General features: G+C 38.2%; 1 protein-coding gene across 1 annotated transcript; it reads right to left on the minus strand.

Annotated features, from left to right (window-relative positions):
• Positions 1–345: 345 nt before the first annotated feature.
• On the minus strand, positions 346–17526 carry spats2 (spermatogenesis associated serine rich 2). Its single transcript, XM_067528603.1, has 13 exons — positions 17389–17526; positions 14591–14847; positions 13654–13733; positions 12583–12691; positions 12023–12072; positions 11547–11769; positions 10201–10380; positions 9892–10027; positions 6718–6776; positions 4622–4731; positions 4378–4480; positions 2907–3055; positions 346–2804 (listed from the first exon to the last, which is right to left on the minus strand). The coding sequence occupies exons 2-13, from the start codon at positions 14613–14615 to the stop codon at positions 2544–2546; spliced, it is 1485 nt and encodes a 494-aa protein (XP_067384704.1). The 5' UTR covers positions 14616–14847; positions 17389–17526; the 3' UTR covers positions 346–2543.
• Positions 17527–18811: the final 1285 nt, after the last annotated feature.

Genomic DNA, 18811 nt, shown 5'->3' on the forward strand with positions numbered 1-18811 from the left:
TCTGGGGCAACAATTTTAACAATCTTTTGAAAAACATCACTTGTTCCAGCACCATAAAAGTAATTTTTTTGTGGATTCTTTGATAACAAAACAGAAGATAGTCTAAACAATTAAGTAGAAAAAATGTGAAAGAAAAAAATGTATTGATAAAAAAAAAAAAAGATGAACAAACTAGACACACACACACAGAACTGAAAGCCATTTGATAAATCTGAACTACAGCAAATGTCAAAGTATAATTTGTGGGACTGTAAGACCAGCACAGAACCTGCACAATGGAAAACAGCTGTTTTTAGACCTTGGAGAAATACAAAGATAATATTGAGCTGCAGAGTTGCTAGTGGTAGAGAGACAACAAAGCAGCCCCCGTTCCCTGTACGGAGGTCTTCAATCGAACTGAGCTGTTTAACGAGATACACATTAGCAAAAACAACCCCTTCTTTTTCACCATGCAAGTCTTTGGTCTTGAAAGACTTAGAAATACAGTTGGAGAGTGTTTAAAGATAAATCTCACATAGTATTTTACAAGGAAGAAAACTAACCAACTCTTCTTTCTAACCGCTTCTTTACTGGAGTTTGTAGTTTTTAGATTAAGCTAATGTGTGGTATCAAGCTTCTCATGTTGGCCATTTCCCAAAATGTCAAGCTTTTGTTTTCAGTCAAACTGTGTCATTAGAGCACATATTTAGCAAAGACTGCAGACAAGGTAGTGCTATTTTATATAGTTTTTTCTTTTAAGTTAAAGAAAGAAATCTCCCGATAATCTACAACAAACAAAAAGAGAAACAAACTTCATTTTGTTGTCTGCTCGTAGAAAGACAACACATTATAAAGAAAATGCAGCAATAATGTAAAAACCGGTTTTACTCTACAGCCTTGCAGCTCTGCCTCTGTACAAAACCACACGATGAACAATAACCAGAGGTTCCCGTGTCCAAAGATCAGCAATGGGGTATCCACCAGCTTTTTCTTTAAAAACCTCTGGACACTACTAGGAGACTTATCCCCAGCCTTAAATTGTCTCCTTGGCAGAAAGAGAAGCTCTGGGAAACCAATACAATCCTTCTGACGCATTCATCACTATGATCGTTATTTTCACAGAAGTAAAAAAAGGGGGTAGAGTAAATCTTGCACCTCACACATTTATTTATAAACCGGATGTCTGCTCTGCTAGTACCGTCTCTAGAGAAAGCCGTTATAATGCAGACCTCCATTTTTCTAAAAAGGCAAAAGTGAAGTTTCTCCGTGACTAAAGGCAAGCACGTCATTAATACGCCATTCATGTGCATATACGAAAACACGACAAACTGCACCTGTGCGAGAGAATCCATCAGAATAAATGTCAAGACCTAACAGCATGTGGACAGTTTCCTTTCTTGCGTGATTTTACCATATTTAAGATTATTCTACAAAAGATAATGAGCCCTCTCTTTTATTTATAAAATAATGGACAGCAAGCCAAAAATAACAGCACACATGGAAACCCAGGTGGCCAGTGGGAGATCCGGTTATTTGCTTTCTTGTCAACACTTGGATATGTAGATTGATTCCACTTCATGTGCTTGGCGTGACGGGGGAAACGGCTCGTTTTGCTCTCCTGGTCAATGTTTTTTAATAAACAGGACAAAAAGTCAAATAAAGTGTTAGAGATCTTTAACGGTGTCGGCAGGAGGAATTTCAAAGCAGTTTCTCCCCGTTTCCGAGATTTCTGCTAAGCTCACAAGCTGCTGTAGTTTTATATTTAGTGCAGACACACGAGTGGCATCACTCTTCTTAGCCAATTCTCTGCTAGACAGCAAATGAGCACATTTCCCACACGTTCCCAGAGTTACTCTCAAACACATCGAAGTCCTAGCGTTAACATGTTCAGGTTGCAGCATCCTTACGAAAAAGCTCTGGTTTGCACTTTGATATGTTTGCTTCATTTTCACCTTGTAAACGAATAACAATAGTCTGTAGTGTTGATTGCATGTCTACTCTCCTGACGACAAATTCCCTGTTAATGCTAGAACTACTTTTGCACTTTCACTACTACAACGAAGGCATTGAAATGGTTCTGGGAGACAAGAAGAAGAAAAAAAAAATATATATCTTAGGTGTAAAATCAGAGATCTGATATAAGCCAAAGCAAAAACAGAAATAGTACTAAGAGTTTGACTTCAATAGTGCACACATTTTCGCAGGTAGTCGCGTCAGTCTCTGGGAGACTGCATCACTGAAAAGAAATTAACAGAGACCGGTGACAGCATAGAAATGAGATCTCTGAAAGGAGGCCTAAAGATAGAAGCTGTTTACCTTAATCAGGATTGAAAACCGCAAAAAGAAGAGTGATTACAGAGCAGTGAGCGCTTTCAAGTTTGAAGGATGAATGAATTGATGTAGCCAAGTGGTACTACAGCTCAACTGAAGGAAATATGTAAACTTGTATTCTATTCTTCATTTAAAGAGTTAGTAGGGCAGGAGAGTGTGCGGGTCATGGGGGGGATACAAGGAGGGGAGTGCCAGGGTTAGTATATGGGTTTGATTAAACAGAATTTCCAATGTCAAGGGCAAGGTGTCCGTGGAAGCCGTTGGGGCAGCCCGTTGAGAGAGGGCCGCTCTTGGTTGTTGATGGGCAAAGAGGGATGGGAGGGACCTCTCGAGTTGTTGGAGTGCTGTGAAGTGTGACCAGAGGAGCCGCCGTCATTGTGGTAGCGATGGTTAGCACGAGCGGCGTTCCTGTCATGGTAGGAACCTCCGTTATACCGCTGGCCACCCACATGAAAACCTTGTCCTTGGAAAGTACGCCTGTTGCCTTGGAAAATCTGAAAAAACAAAGAGAATTAAAAATCAGTCAGCTTTCAAAAATGATTAGCATCTGGGAAAATGCTGCATTATGGACAAACATAAGTGCTTTTCCAGCTGACCTGTTTGGTTGGTGGAGGGCGGTTATCACTAGGGTTGGTTTGGGTCTGAGTGGGAGGAGGAGGAGTTTCCAACAGGCTTGAGCTGGCAACAGAAGAGGATGTGGAGCTACAAAGGGACCGATTTGAGTAACCAGTACGTGGATGGTAAACTGTAAGAGAAACAAGAAGGTAAAGCACTTACTATACAATCTGGGAATGGCCTTATGAAGCAAGATTATAAAATTAGGTAATTAAACAAACCAAAAATCAACACACAGCACAATAAAACTCAAAATCAACAATTGTCCACCATGAGTTGAGAAGACTCCTAAAAGTCAAACGTCATAGCCAGGTTTAAGGTTAGGCAGCTCCCACTGTTAAAGCACTTTATGATTTTAATGATTAATGAAAATGTTTATGATCTTCTATGATAAAGGATCGACTGACACAGTCAGTTGACTTTTTAGATGGAAAGTGCATCTCATCTTTATGCTTTACAAAAAAAAAAGGTTTGAAGAATTTCTTTTTTTTTTTTTTTATTCTTTGCAGTGTAAACACACATTGCGTAAAGTATAATTTGTCTGCTCCAGACATTTTAGTTTTTGTACTAGCATCAAGCATTTTGTTGGTGAACAGCAGGGGACAGGAGGTAGATGACTTTTGAATCCATTTACTACCAAACATCCCTGTTGTCACAGTCCCCATCACATACAGTGCATAACAGACTCCACAGCAGATCTGTGTTGTCACAATTGTGGAAAGGCCAGAAAGAATTTGACTGAACTATACTTTCAAATCTAAAGAAAATTTTTTACCAATATGTACATTATTAAAATGTAATAATTTAGAGTGTGATGCCTTTTTTCAATCTATGATGCCTATTTATCAACTGAGACCCACCCTTAATCTTTTTTAGTGCTGCAAATGGTCTTATCTAAGATATCATGGCAGGAAACCTGGTTATATTTGGCATTTGAATGGGTTCTGGATTACAGCTTCATGTTTCAGCTTTTGATCAGAAATGACGTCTGCTCTCGTGATGACAAAAATGTTGGCACTACTTTCACTGCACTTTCAACAGTAAAGATACTGAAGAGGCCGGGGGGGGGGGACAAGAAGAAAAACACATTCTTAAGTGAAAACCCCTGTTTATGGTTTTGGAGGAAAATGTGTCTTACTAAACAAAAAGACTTTTGCACTTATCCCGCAAGCTGTAAATTCCTTCTGCCTTAGTCATAATATCACAGAACACACGCTGATCTTGTTTTGACATGGTGTAATAATTTGTCACAGTGTATTTCCTGGTTGCTGACAAACTGTGGACGTCTCTGTCACCTAATAAACTGCTCAAAACTAACAGAAGCGTTGTTGAACTTCTTTCGTGACTGGTGGTGGCGAGGAAAATGATCAGAATTAAAGGAGGTGGAGAATTTGTTATAGAAAGTTTCCTTACGTAAGAACAGATACAGACGAGACAAACTGGATTCTGTACCTGATCCAAATCCGGAGATGCTGGTCTTCAGCGGTTCAAGATCAAATGTAAATCTCAGGGCTTTCCCGAGGTCTTCATCGTATTTACGTTCACTAACAAAGTGCTGTGGAAAGAAGAAACAACCGATGATACCAATTACCAGCAAAACTCGGAAATGCTCCTTTTTTTCCTTCTTGTATTTGTATTCGACGGTGGAATTATCACTCATTTCACTGACAAGGCTAAACTGCATTGATTAAAGTACCTTGATGTCAGCACGCAGTTCAGTCAACTGCTCCTCAGACATGGATGCTGCACGGTCTGTCAGCCGTCTGAGCTCCTCAGCTTTCTTCTGCCGGGCATCCAAAACGCTCACTGAAACACACAGAAGGGGGATCTGTACATACATATAGATACAAAAGTGGTTTTTATACGACGTGTTGTTTAGAAGCCAGTGAAAGGGAATTTGTGTGTTATCAAAGAATATTGTGCAGATTCTTTGATAATGTCCAATTAAGACATTTATTGTTGAATGAATTTTGAATGACATAATTATTCATTCAATATATTAATAAACTAGTTGTAACATTTTCTGCAAACAATTCCCTTCATTATAACAGATAAACCATTTGTCACAATGGCTATCAAACCTTTCAGAGGCCAACGTGACATTTTCAGGACCATATACTATTTACTGTAGCAGTAAGTAGCAATCATCTATTATAACATTATATATTTTTTTTAAAATAACTTACTTTTACAAACCTCACCAAATAACAGTTATCAAAATAGTTAATCAGCTAAATGTTTCAGCTCTGTCCATTTGTCAGACAGTCTAAGTCAAAGTTTGCATTTACACACTTTTCTGATTTGATGTTTTCTCCTTGATTAAGATTTTTGCCTTGTACCTCACTTGTAAGTCATTTTGGATAAAAGCATCTGCTAAATGAATAAATGTAAATGTAAGTTTAAGGCATTTGCTTAACAAGTAAATTCTCGTACCAGAGGACTGAACCAGGTAATGTGAAGCACTGATACTTGAATTGTTGTTTTACCAGTTGCAGCTCATTATCACTTCAAAATCCTAATATGCAAATTGACTGGCTCAGGGAATAATCTACTTATTACTTTAGTCTTAAATCTACTGTTCCTTTAAGTTTGAATAGGTTTCGTTTTCCTCTAACAGTTTTCCTGTGGCATTTGAAAATGAAAAGTACAAAGTGCAGCTGACTCAGCATCTATAGTTAAACAAGGGCAAAAGATAAAGCCAGTTTCAAATCAAGATAGCTTGTTAAAGTGGAGGCAGTAAGTAAAAGACTGATTAAAACACAAATTTTATCATATTACATCTAAAAATATGATCAGCTGATCAGTTAGCTGATAAGTGGAAAATTTAATCTGCAACTGCTGTGATAAATTTGATGTTTAAAATAATTTACTCTGTCAAAAAATCCTTAACAATTTCTACCTCCGGCATTAATTGTGAGGATTTGCTACTTTGTGGTTGTATTATTTGGTAATAAACTGAATAACTTCTGGTTTTGGACAAAATGAGCAACACAGAGGAAAATCTGACCTTGTATAATCTAAATGTCTTGTGGATAGATTAAGAAAATGATTGACAGATAATTGTATGATTAAAACAATAGCTGGTAGCACATATTAATGCCAGCTAATAGTACTGGTATTTGAGTACCTACAGTACACATAAAGGAAGTTTAACGAGAATTACTTCATAGACGGCACTAAACAATACAACAGGTTTTATTTAGCTCCACAAATTATTTAAATTACACAATCTGGAATCTGAGGCATTTACCAGTAACATCTTCCTTTCGGAGAGCAAACGGTTTATAAGGAAAGCCGAGCATTTACCACGAGTGTAACATAGGAAGGAGATAATGGATACTAACTGTGAGGAAACCTTCCTTTTGTGATGCTGAAGAAGTACTAGAGTTTCTTTGCTTCACCCTCAATTCCCAACACACCTTGCACAAAGACAGCATTGAGTCTCCCTTGACACCTGACACTATTCACTTTTTCCAGACTGGGAACACACAACACAGAACAGGAGAGAATGGCCTACTTGTATAAATATGCAGTGGTGTTCTGTCATGTTACACACACGCACACTCAAGTATGCTGCAGATATCAGGGCTGTGACAGCACTGCTCCAGGTTGGAAGAAACTGGGACTTACTGTCCTACAACAGTCTCTCCCCTACCTCTCTGGTGGGGATTCAGGTCAGATGCTCCAAGCCCTCGAGTCACATGATCATATTTTGTAAAGAAGTCTGATACCTCCTAAGTTGTGTGTAAAAAGACTGTTGTGGTTTTGTCTACATACAGATAAAATACTTACTGGCCTCTGCTTTCACTTTGTCCATTTCTCCCAGTAGAGTCACTTCTCTGTCCATTAAACTAGAAAGAGAGAGAGAAGGAAAAAAAGATCAGGTCATTTTTCTTTAGTCAAATCAAGATAAGAATTTTTGTGGATGTTGACTTTGCAGAGAAGACCTGCGTAGTTAAGAATCAAAAATACAGCGAATGACACTGCAAAACAGTAAGTACAACGAGCAATAATACTGCGTAATTTTAGCACATATGTAACTCATACAATATATCAGTAATCCAGTTCTATTATCACATGGTAAATCCAATATATTACTACTTTCATACCAAACTTTAAATTAGCTACATATAATGACCTGCTGAGACAACTATGACAAAAGGTTTGTCCTCTGTGGGAATGTCCACTACTGTCACTTTGGAGCAGTGTTAAGAAGTGGGTCAACATTTTATTTGTATTGCGTACTTTCCCAAAGATGCAAGAGCACAAAAGCCAGGCAAAGAAGACGGCCGTCAAGCAAACATGAATGTAATACGGCAAGATTTCAATTATTTGAAATTAAATTTGGCTTTTCAGGTGTTTATGAGAAAGAGGTGCACATCACCTTGGTTAGGTTTGAAAGGTGTACACCTTTTTGGTGAGGAACAGGACACTTACACAAATTTAACCCGTAGGTGAGGCCACTCTGATTACCTCTTTAGCTTAGTGAATCAGTGCAAGATAAGAGACCATCGCATTAACAATGTCAATAGAGTTTGTAACTCAGACATATAGTTGATTAGAAGTAGTTCAAAGTTGTCTGTGTTTTGTCTTACAGAACAGGAAGTCACTTAGCCCAAATCTAAGGTGTTCTCCTTTTTTAAAGGTGAGTGTGTGTGTGGTTGTGTGTGCGTGCGTGCGGGTGGGGGGTGTTTTGGGGACAGTGAGCGTAATGTGAACCTCCTGAAGACTGTGGCCACTAAAATGAAACTACCTCAGCACAGTGCTGTTCCTAGGGGCTCGATACAAACACCTCTGCCTTAAACAATAGCACGACACATTGTGAAGCCCAGTTTCAGCACATAATCATGGGCTCACATCTGTCAGCATTATAAAGCCTGCAAAGCTGATTGCCACAACTTATATGGTCATTTCTACTGTATCTTTGAAAGCGATTCCTGCCAATGGTAGTAAGCAAACTGGGCAGACTGACATTAGCATGAATTACACAACATGTATAACAAACGTTTTTAGTTCAATAGATACCAATCATTGCTGACTCATGGCTAATTATGGAGCTAATCAAAGCAGTTTGTGATACAATTTTTCTTCAGAGGAAAATCCAGTTGTGCTGGAAACATTTTTGTCTATTTAAAGGTGAAAATAAGCATCTCCTTCTGTACTGGCAGCTTCAATATTGCAACTTACATAAGCAGGGTAAAAGCCACATGAGAGCTAAAGGTGTTGAACACTTACAGAACAAGCCGTCTTTTAGATTTGTGAAAATGACGAATTCCTAAAGTGTTACAGACCAGTGCAGCAGTGGCAGAGAGCTAAGAGTAGAGCTAGATGGAGATCCCATTCATATAGATAGAGACAGAGTCTGCAGCATCATGTTTCAGTACTTCAGAAAGAACGATCAAGGAGATCACCAAGAAAACAACACATACTAATTCAGAAGCCACATAGTTACTTCAAACAACAAAAATGTAGATCAGACACTTTTCACATTAGGCTTGTTAGTCTGAATTAGACCCACTTTCCAGTTTGGAGTTCAGTATTTCCCCCTTTTCAAGTTAGGATTTACGCCCACTCTTCCACCACTAGCATCCACAGCAATTAGCTTAAATTGCTAAGACCAGCTGAACCTGGAGAAGTAGCAGCTAGTAATCTCTAATAGTTTGAGGACTAATAAAAGGTGAAATTGGCAAACCTTGTTCATTCTTGATAACATTTCCAGAAACGCTGGGTTGCTTTGTTAAACAGGAATATAAAAAACAGACCATAATAATTAAATACATTTAATAAATAAATGTACATACGTATGTACATTTGTATGTATGTAACACACTTAGAATTATTGGCATCTTCACAGATGAGCAACTTAACCAGAGCATGGTATTTAGACTGTTTGCTGCTAATTAAGTCCAATGGTCCCTTAACTCTTTTGCTCTGAGAAGGCAGCAGCGTTTTTAGATTTTGTTTTTATATGGTCTTTTCTTTGCATGGTACAGTTTTATTTGCCTGGATGCAGCAACTAAATGTGTTCCTGAGGTTATGCAGCGATTTACACTACAATTTTTCTTTTTGTTTTAACAGTGACATCAACGGGGCTTGAAGGTTTAACTGGTTGTTTTTTTGATGCACAATCATCACAGCGTTTTCACAGTTGTGAGATGTTCAGCTTTAGTTAAGAAGATAAAATAGTTCAATCTTATTCCTCAGCTTTAACATTGTACGCCGTTGTACTGCGTCATTCCAATATAGGTTTTAACAGGTTTAAAACAGGTTTTTATCCTCCCAAACGTTTTTCTAAACAGTCATGATGCCATTCTTTTTTTCTTATTACTTATACATTCCCCCCACACATTTATGACATTGTTGCTAACTTAATCCTTCTAAATAGAGTAAATGATTTTATCATTGTCTATAACATTTGTCACATCAGAGGCTTAATAAAAGCGACTACGGTTCAACATATATAGAACTGTTTCCTGGCATGTTAAGCTCTTTCACAATCTAGAGAAGGACATAGGTAAGAAAAATAACCTTTGCCTCAATGACGGTAGAGCAAAAGCTATAGAAGTTAACACCCACACCACCAGTAAATATGCAACATGAAAATAAATATGGAGTAGAAATTGTTTTTTTTTTTTTTCCCTTTCTCGAGCAAACGAGAAAGGAAAAGTCCCTTTTGCTCATTCCTGTTTGTTTTTCTTTGTGTGAGACCATCAGGCAGAATAAACATTATACAAGACAGATTAACAAAATTATACAACACAGACTGCATGTTGATCGTTACACTTGATGTTGTGTGACTCATGTTCAAGTGGAAAATGATAAATGAATGAATAAACAGGATATGCAGAGGTGGAGTCTGGAGATTTTCTAATGGCTAATTATACAAACTTTAAATTGGAACTAAAAAAAAATTTAAAAAATCACCTCAAGACTCTCTGGCTATGACCAAAGGCCAATAGTACATACCAGCTCTGGAGATCAGCAAATGTCAGCTTCATCCTCTTGACTGAAGAGTCCATTTCCTCTTTGACCACCATTCTGTAGCGAGTCAGTGAGGCAGTGCATCTCTGTAGGTCCTTCACTGATCGGTCAATGTTGGACGCTGAAAAGCAGATATTATACGTGACGTGCACAGTTTGAAAAAGAAATGACCCAACACATTCTGTCCCAGGTTAAGTTTCACTTGTGCCCTAGTAACATCCAGGTGCATTATCAATTATCATGATCTTACTACATGCAGGGGAAGATAACTTGTGAGATATAAAGGTGCGTTACCCATCTTCTTAACTCCCATTGACCCTTGTTCATCAGTAGGAGGGGTAAATGAAGAAGTGGGGGGATGTGAACTTGAGCCTGCTCTGTGTCGGTTCTTGTTCCCTCTGGGAGCCTGCTTATTCCTCCCTCCTTGCTGAGGCGCAGGACTTGGAGCACTTTCATGAATCTCTGCTTCTCCACCTGTGAGGGGACACATTTAAATTATTTTTCTTTTCATTTAAAGTACAGTCAAAACATACCTACATTTATATAGGCATAAACCAGCAAGTTGGTCGTGCTTCCTTTAAAAAGCCCCTAGATTCATTCATTAACATAATAATTTCATAAAACTTTGTATTGTCACAGCCACAGAGATGAACACGAATATTTTAAAGTAGGTAATGTTACACTATCAGGTGCAACAGAATAATAGAGCATTGGTGAAGGGGATAAGCACAATTTTATTTTCATGTTTAAGGGCTCACTGAAGCAGATAATCTTTACTCTACCATAGGAAAACAATCCAAACAGCTAGTTCTTCTACAAACCCCTAAACTACGGATGCACATTTTAAGCAGTTTCCTTAACCTCTAGTCAGCAAACAAGAATAAATAAGGCTTCTACTCTTGTCTGTGGCTATTTGCTGACTGCAGACAAAACCCAAGGTGTAAAACCCAACAAACAGCACTGCACAACTTACTGTGACAGATCTGACTTTACAGTAAAGAATGTGAAACCTTACATAAATATGAATACAAACATACAATTATTGTAATCATAACTATTTAACTCGATTAATCATTAACTATACAGCCTAAGCGGCACAAAACTTGCTTTCTTTTCTGACCACATTTTGGGAAAACAAAGCAGAGCATTTATACTGTGCATGCTGAAGGGTTTAACTGTGTTTGTGTGTCCAATCATCTATGCACACTTTGTATCATCTTCATTTTTAACAAGCACCTGTTGTTACCATCTACACTAAAGTTTATAGGGCTCAACAGTAGATTCTGGGGGTGAAGTCACTTTTTCCATGGATATACATTTTCCCACGCTCATTTATCTCTTCTTCTGTTGCTCGACTATGTGACTGGATGCTAAGAGGAGGGGTGAGCTGGATTTTTAACAACACAAGACAAAACAAATTCATTGCAATACAGAAAAGGGCACAGAAATAGTTTTGTCTTAATTATTTTGTTTTCATAATGGATACCATTATCCTAATTGAAATCAAAATTCAATTAATTGCACAGCCCTAATGAATACCCTAGTCTTTTCACCATGGATTGGTTTTACCTAAGGTAGGGTTAATACACAAATCCCACATTTGGTTAAAATTTTCAGTTGACAAATAGAGTTGCATTTACCAGTAGTTTCAGATGTAGTGGGTTCAGAGTCCAGCTCAGCTGCATCCAAGGAGGTAGAGTCCAACTGTTCACTGAGAGAATCGAGTGACTCCCCATCCATTACAGATCCGTTGGCATGAAAGCCATTCATCTCATCTTTGCCCTCTTCGAGTGATGTGGCCTCAGGTGGAGCAGGTTCTGCAGAGGCCTCGGGCTGAGGCTTGGGCTTCTTTTTCTTCTTGGGCTGGACATTAAAAAAAAAATAAAATCAATGTCAAATTGAAGAATCTAGATTTAAGCTAAGGCTGAAATAAATCTTTTAATATCCAGATGAAATTTGAAGCAGCATTTTCAATTAAAAATTGGCTCCTAGTTTCAAATGATTGTCACATTAAAAATCTTACTTTAGTAAGGATGTTAATTACAAATGTAATAAATGTGACACAAATATGCTTACTCAGCATAGGTGTTCAACATGCAGACTCTCCGGTTCTTACCTTCTTTTTGCCTGTGACATTCCATTCCTTCAGGATCTCAACTGCACTCCCTGAAGTGTAATGCAAACAATGACGGTGAAGATACTTAGTGACACATGACACATGACACATATAAATGCTAGCAATGCTCATCTTAGTATCAGAAAGGCAGAGCAGTGTGGCGTACCAGAACATGTGTCTAAATCTATAATTAAACCTGCAACACTAATGGCACGCACATGACGCTCAGCCTTTGAATGCAAAGCATGGATGTCATGCACGATGAAAAAAGTTTTAAGGTTAGGCACAATGTGGGCAGCATGCCAGGACAACAGGTTTGACTAAAATAATCAGTGTTAAAAATGTAGGTGGAGCTATTGTGGCAAGCGTATTTGTGGAAGTAGGCATCATAAATTACCAGTACACACACTACATGTCATCTAAGACTTGTTTTTCAAGTGTAATTACAACTGTTTGTGTATTTAACGCCTTCAAATTATGCAATGTTGCAGATTTAATAAAGGAAGCTTTGAGGGCTAATTATTTCCTACTGTTGAGGTCAAATGCTGACGTCCTCATACCTTCTAAGAAAGCCTGAACGGCCTTGTCGACGGAGTTCTCAAAATGCTGCAACACCAGCACAATCTCATTGTTGCTTTTGTTGGGGACAACTGCCCTGACAGCACTAATCTGGGGAAAAAAGTATGAAAGGAACAGGTTTTAATATCATCTCTAATAACACACAAAGTGATTCAACAATTAATGTAAATTCACACTTCGGGTGTTTTAACATGTAAATAACATTTGGCTTAGAGACACAGAACTGTATTCTGTCTTACTCATGTACTTCACTTGTGAGAGTACAAATATTTGATGAGTATCTTTGAATTGGGAAACTACTGTAAAAACAAACAGACAGCTCCAGTTCAATACTGAAAATGTCAAATACATTTTAATACTGGAGTTGAATTTGAATTGAACAACCAACCACAACTCAAATCACCATGTTTAAGCTACTTACTTTCTATTTAAAGCCAACAAAACCCATTACAAACCAAACCTGCCACGAAAACATTCTGACAATGCAGTAAAATTACGTGGCATTGCATTTTGCTGACGTTTTTATATACAGGGGATGAGACTTCTGCGATTACATACTGACAGACCTCAAGCAAGGGTTGAATACTTAGTGTCTCAGTAACATTTATAGACAATGAGTTTTTAACTCCTATTAAAAAAGAAATAAAGAATAGCTTTACTGTGTTTTTCCTATGGAAATGTAATTATTGCTCTTGCTCCATCAACTTTTCCTCTCATGTTTACTGCTGCCAAAAGGCTCAGTGGGCAACAGCTGAGCAGCAAGTCAAGAAACCAAAGTTCAGAGTCCAGATGCTAGGGGTGTAACGGTTCTGAAACTGCGACAGAAACCATGACACAAATGTCCACAGTTCCAGAAAACAGAACCGCAAGTCTCACTGATGCCCTGGATATTTCCTGTGGTTTTGTAGTGAGAAGACCATCACTTACCTTTCTGCTGGATTTAAGCAAAGCAATGTGTCAAATTGTTTTGTTGAAAGTTAACTTAAAAAAAAAAAAAAAAACTCTGAACGACCTCTTAAGATAGCAATGCGCAGTGTGTTGATGCAGCTTACCTTTTCTTTCATCCTCTCAGCTGTTCCACCCTGGGACATGACCATTTTTGAGCGAGTGTCAAACACCACCCCAGATGTATCTGGAAAAGAAATGGCAACCAAACTGTCAAATTGTCTCTTTGGACTTTAAATCATATTTGCAAACAATCATTTGCAAAACAAAACAACTACCAGGCATCTTGAGAGATTTCCTGGAAAGACCTGTCTCATATGTTTGTGAATCCCAAACATGTTACAATGGCAGATTTATGCTTAAGAAGCCATTCATCAATAGTAGCATTTTTCTAGTTTAACAAACCAAAGAAAACTCAAAACCTGAATTAATAAGTTGTAAACAGATTTGATTTGTTTCCGGTAGACACAAATTGCCCAAAACAACCCACATTGAGAAGATGAAGATGCCAGCATCACTGCACACTGTACTGTGGAGGTGGAAGGACGTGTTATTTAGAAAAACAACCACTTCACTTAAGAGTACAAGCAGTAACTTGTGAAAATAAAAACTAAAACTCTTGTGGGGGGAAAACTGAAATCTGTGTCTGATATAAATGACTAATACCACTGAAAGCATCCAAAGTGAGAGAAGTACAAGTGCATACACCTGAGTATAAAGAGTCAGGTTAAAGTCCAAAGTTAATCTATGGTTGTTTATAGACAACAACAAAAAAAAAAACCCTGGGGCCTTGAAAAAGTTGTTTTTCCTCAGTGTGAAAGTCCATAGCACTTCACTTATGTAACTACTCAAATGCACTGTAAAAGTGTGACTGTTGATTCTTTGATTTTGGGACAACTCCAGTTATAATCCGAATCCATTCTTTTTGTACATTAGACTTTATTTAAATATTAAATTCTGTTCCTATTAAAACCAATGACGATACAAAACCAATAGGTTTGTAAAAATAATGCAAAAAACAAAAATAAACTCTGAAATGCATACCCTTATGGCTGTTTTTCTTCGCCATATTGCCACACCCTGATATCTAGGAAATGCTTGGTCTCACACTTCCTCAAAATTATAAGTAATCCTTTAAATAAGTTCAAATAGTGTGGTGAGTTTGAGTTTTTTCTTGTTTAAGATGCCAACGAGGCTCACAACAAGCAGGAGGGCTGGAAGAACGAGGTTCAGATCAGGCCTCCAATATTTAGGAAAAGATTCGGGTTTTCCGGCTGTTCCTCTACAAAGTTGATGCAAATCTGTGGGAATAGGGAAAAAGAAAAATTAGCAGTGGTATAAAAACAAATGATCCCACTGTAGAAAAACCATTTACATTAAAATCAACTATAGCCATGTTGAAAGAAGCAAAAATGCACCGATACTGTATGTGCCGCTACTCATGAAAGATCTCAGAATATGAATGCAAATCAAATGAAACCCATTTCCTCTAGCTAGAAAATATGAATGAAAAACAGATTTCAATAAATTATTGTCTGTCTGGCAGAGCATTCTCCAATAAAATCTGCAGTTAATATTGTCCTTGGCAAAAGTGGTGAATTTCATTTGGGAAAAAGTTAGTGGAGTCACACATGTTTGAAGAATATTTCCTTTTCCTCAGCTCACCCATAATAACGCTATAAGAGCAACACAGAAGATTCACAGCTCATACCCTTTGAATGGGATCAAGATTATTGTAAAGCCAAGTATTTGACATGCTGAAAAATATTTTGAGGGTTTAAAAAAGAATTACAATTATTCTGGGTTTTTTCCCCAAGCAACCGAAGGCACAAATATTTACTTATTTAAGTCACTGCTGTATGTGAAATGCAGTTTCTTTTGAGCATGTTCATTTGGACATCGTTTTGCCTTGCAATGTGCATCCCCCCCCCCCCGACAATTTATTTTTGCTACTTTAAATGAAAAATTAAACTGGATACTGAGAAAGCCAACCAGCCTGACACATTAATAATACAGAAAGGAATTTGTTTTTTGCAAATGTCTTCCAAAATACACACACACAAAATGTAGCAAAACTTTTAACACTCAGCCTCTTTCTGTGTTTTCCAAAAAAGCCTGCAATTCATTTTTATATTAACAACGAGAAAAACACTTTGAGACGTTTTCAATAAAATGAAACAGCACAGCTGAAAAATGAAGCGGTTTCTTTACAACTTTCAACCAGACCTTCAGAAATATGGACTCATGGACTTTAGGGGCCAGCTTTTTCCCTTTCTAGGTTTTTGTTTCTGATGCTGTTTCACTAGAAAAGAAAACCTAAGGCTTTAGCAATCCCCACCCTTTTGATTAGGACTTTGCATGCCACAGTCTAGATTCCACCACACCTTTACAGACGTCAAAGTCACATAAGTACAATGAACAGGTGACAGTGCTGCAGCTGCTCACGCACACACTAGGATGCATTATGTTTATCAAGAGGGATGGTGCTTGAATCTTTAAGAGAGCCAAGTGCACTTGTGTTGAGTGACGCAAGTCCGAACACGTGCTTACTCAGCACCCAAAACAGGTAAACGAGTTACAGGAAAGAAACAGTTGTACACAACGTGGATATGCGGGACATCCTAGCCAAAAGCTCGAGGGGCCACTCAGTTAATCTTAGGCTCAATACAGTTTTACTTGTAATACTTCTTCCTGGCTGCTGTCGGCCTGACTGCCAAGATCCTGGTCCACGTCCTACGAATGACGCACTACATACTTCCAGAGACAACCCGACGCACCGTATGCAACTCACAGTGTTGCTCTGTTTTACGTTGCAAGGCTCAGTGCATGTCTGTGTGCTGCCCATGTTTGACGTGTCTGTGTTCCGTGTGGTTTTTAGGTTGCATATTGTAACTAGTTTTTACACCAACAATTCAAAACTGTGCATTTATTTTCACCTGAAATGCAAAAACCCCCCACAAATCAGTTTTGTCTGTGTACACACTTTTGCATGTCTTAATTGTGACTAAAAACTGAAGCGCTTTAACGTTACCTAATAAACACGGGGGATGCTTTAGCGAACGCTGGCCAATTATCAGATAGAGATCCCTCATAATTTTCCACAGCTAACGGAATATAACGTTATTTATCCGACCTCCATGTAATGTAGGTTTCTACACGTCAGACAGCTTTAGGGTTTTATTACAAGATGCCTTCAATTGTAAACTCCAACCGAGTGTTTCCCAAAATCTCAGTAAACGATAAACTCAGTTGTTTGTGATGCAATTAACGTTACCGTCAGAAAACCAAATTCGTGTCAACGTTAGCTGGCGCAACTAGCAGCGTCTGCTGAACGGGGAAAATTTAATATTTAGATGCAATACAAATCAATGAAACTCTCATCTTATGTAAGCCAGCACATGTTGGTAACTTACAGATGAATTGGATTTGCACAAACGGGTCTCTCGTTCATTTCCAATGACTTCACTTCACATATTTGGCTGAAGTCCGGTTACGTTAGCTTGCTAACATTATTTAACGTTAAAACCATTAGCTTTGCAAGAGTCTGTGTTACCGACAGAAATAATCGGCTGTTATCGGTGGTGTTATTTTAATAAAAGAGCAATACCAAAGACTTGATGCAACAAACAGTAAATCGCCTTCTTTGTGGTTGGACCTTTGAATGGAGCCCTAGCTAGCGTTCCGCTAGCAGCCTGCTGGCTTTTATTATTCAATGCCCCGTTGTCAGGCTAGCCATCACTTAGCTACTCAGCTAAACAAAACAAAAAAATAATAGTATTAAGCGTTACTTTTTGACCAACTGCTATTTTACTGTTAGTGATTAAAAATTATTAAATACGTACTTTGTGTTGGAAAACGAAGAAGTAGATTCTAGAAACCACAGCTCCTATCGCCAGCAGTCTTTAATGCCAAGTAGTCTGCTGTGGGCAATATTTTCTTCCACTAGACTCCTCCGGGGTTGCCAGATAGAAGTCAAAGAACCTCCCTTCCAGTGCGTTTTAAAGACTTTTGCCATAAGGCTGGAAACCGATGTTATTTCTTTCTATAGGGCTTCATTTGCAGATTTTTATTTATATTGTTAACAAACACGTCAATACTGAGTTTAATTTTTAAATAATTTCTCGCTGTCAGTACATCAACAGTCGTTAGAAATTCTAATGTGAAATACTTTTTACATTGATTTCGCACAAAATGCATTCAGTGATCCCATTTTAGATAGTTCATGCAGTTGTAATACATTAATTTAGCGTGTTAACTCATTTGTTATGGTTCCATTTTCATTCCTTGACTTTGATAGACTTGTACCAAGTGATGTAAGTGGGCAGGTAAAGGTGAAAACATCACAGAGAGGTTTACAGACCCTTCCCTCAGGGACACCTCTGAAAAACTATTGCCACTATACAAAGTTTGTCACAGCGTCCGCAATTGTGAGGTAAAATTCTACCATGCAATAAACAACCATATATAAACACAATTAAGACATATTCCCGATTTCTATGAACCTAAGCTCAGTAAATGGATTTGGCGGAGATGCAAACTGTCCAGGCAGCACGGTGGTGGAGTGGTTAGGGCTGCATCTTCACAGCTAGAAGGTCCCCGCTTCAAATTCACCTCCTGGACGTGGCATTTTCTGTATAGAGTTTGCATATTCTCCCTATGCTTGCGTGGGCTCCAGTTTCATCCCACAGTTCAACACATGCCTTGTTAGGATAACTGGTGACTCCAAATTGTCCATAGGTGTGAATCTGAGTGTGAATGGTTGTCTGTCTGTGTATGTCTCTGTGTTGGCCCTGAGATGGAATGATGAACTGTCCAGGGTGAACCCTGCCTTTTACACAATGACAGGTGGGATAGGCTCCAGCCCTCTGCAACTCTAAAAAGGATAAGCGGTCAGTGTTTTATATAAATGTACATCTCAGATAACGAGATTTGGTTTGATGTTTAACAGAAGATTCCTGAATAAGCTGAATTTCCAAATTGTTTGAGGACATGAAAGCATGGATTCATTCTTCAATCCTAGTGGCTGTGCCTCTACAATGGACCACAAGATGAATCTGAGGGGGAGTGACATGAATGTTCTGCTTTTCAAGTTTATATTCATTTTAATGAATCTTATTTGATTTTTTGTGAAATGCTAAATAACTGGGGTTACATAATTTGGACAATGAGCCATTATTTAAACCAAGGCATCTGATGGAAATGCATTCTGAAAATTGGGACAAGAGGCAACAAGTAGAGAAATTAAAAACAAGCCAGGATAAACTG

The sequence above is a fragment of the Channa argus genome, chromosome 13 (assembly GCF_033026475.1).
Source record: "Channa argus isolate prfri chromosome 13, Channa argus male v1.0, whole genome shotgun sequence".
NCBI classification, from domain to species: Eukaryota; Metazoa; Chordata; class Actinopteri; order Anabantiformes; family Channidae; genus Channa; species Channa argus.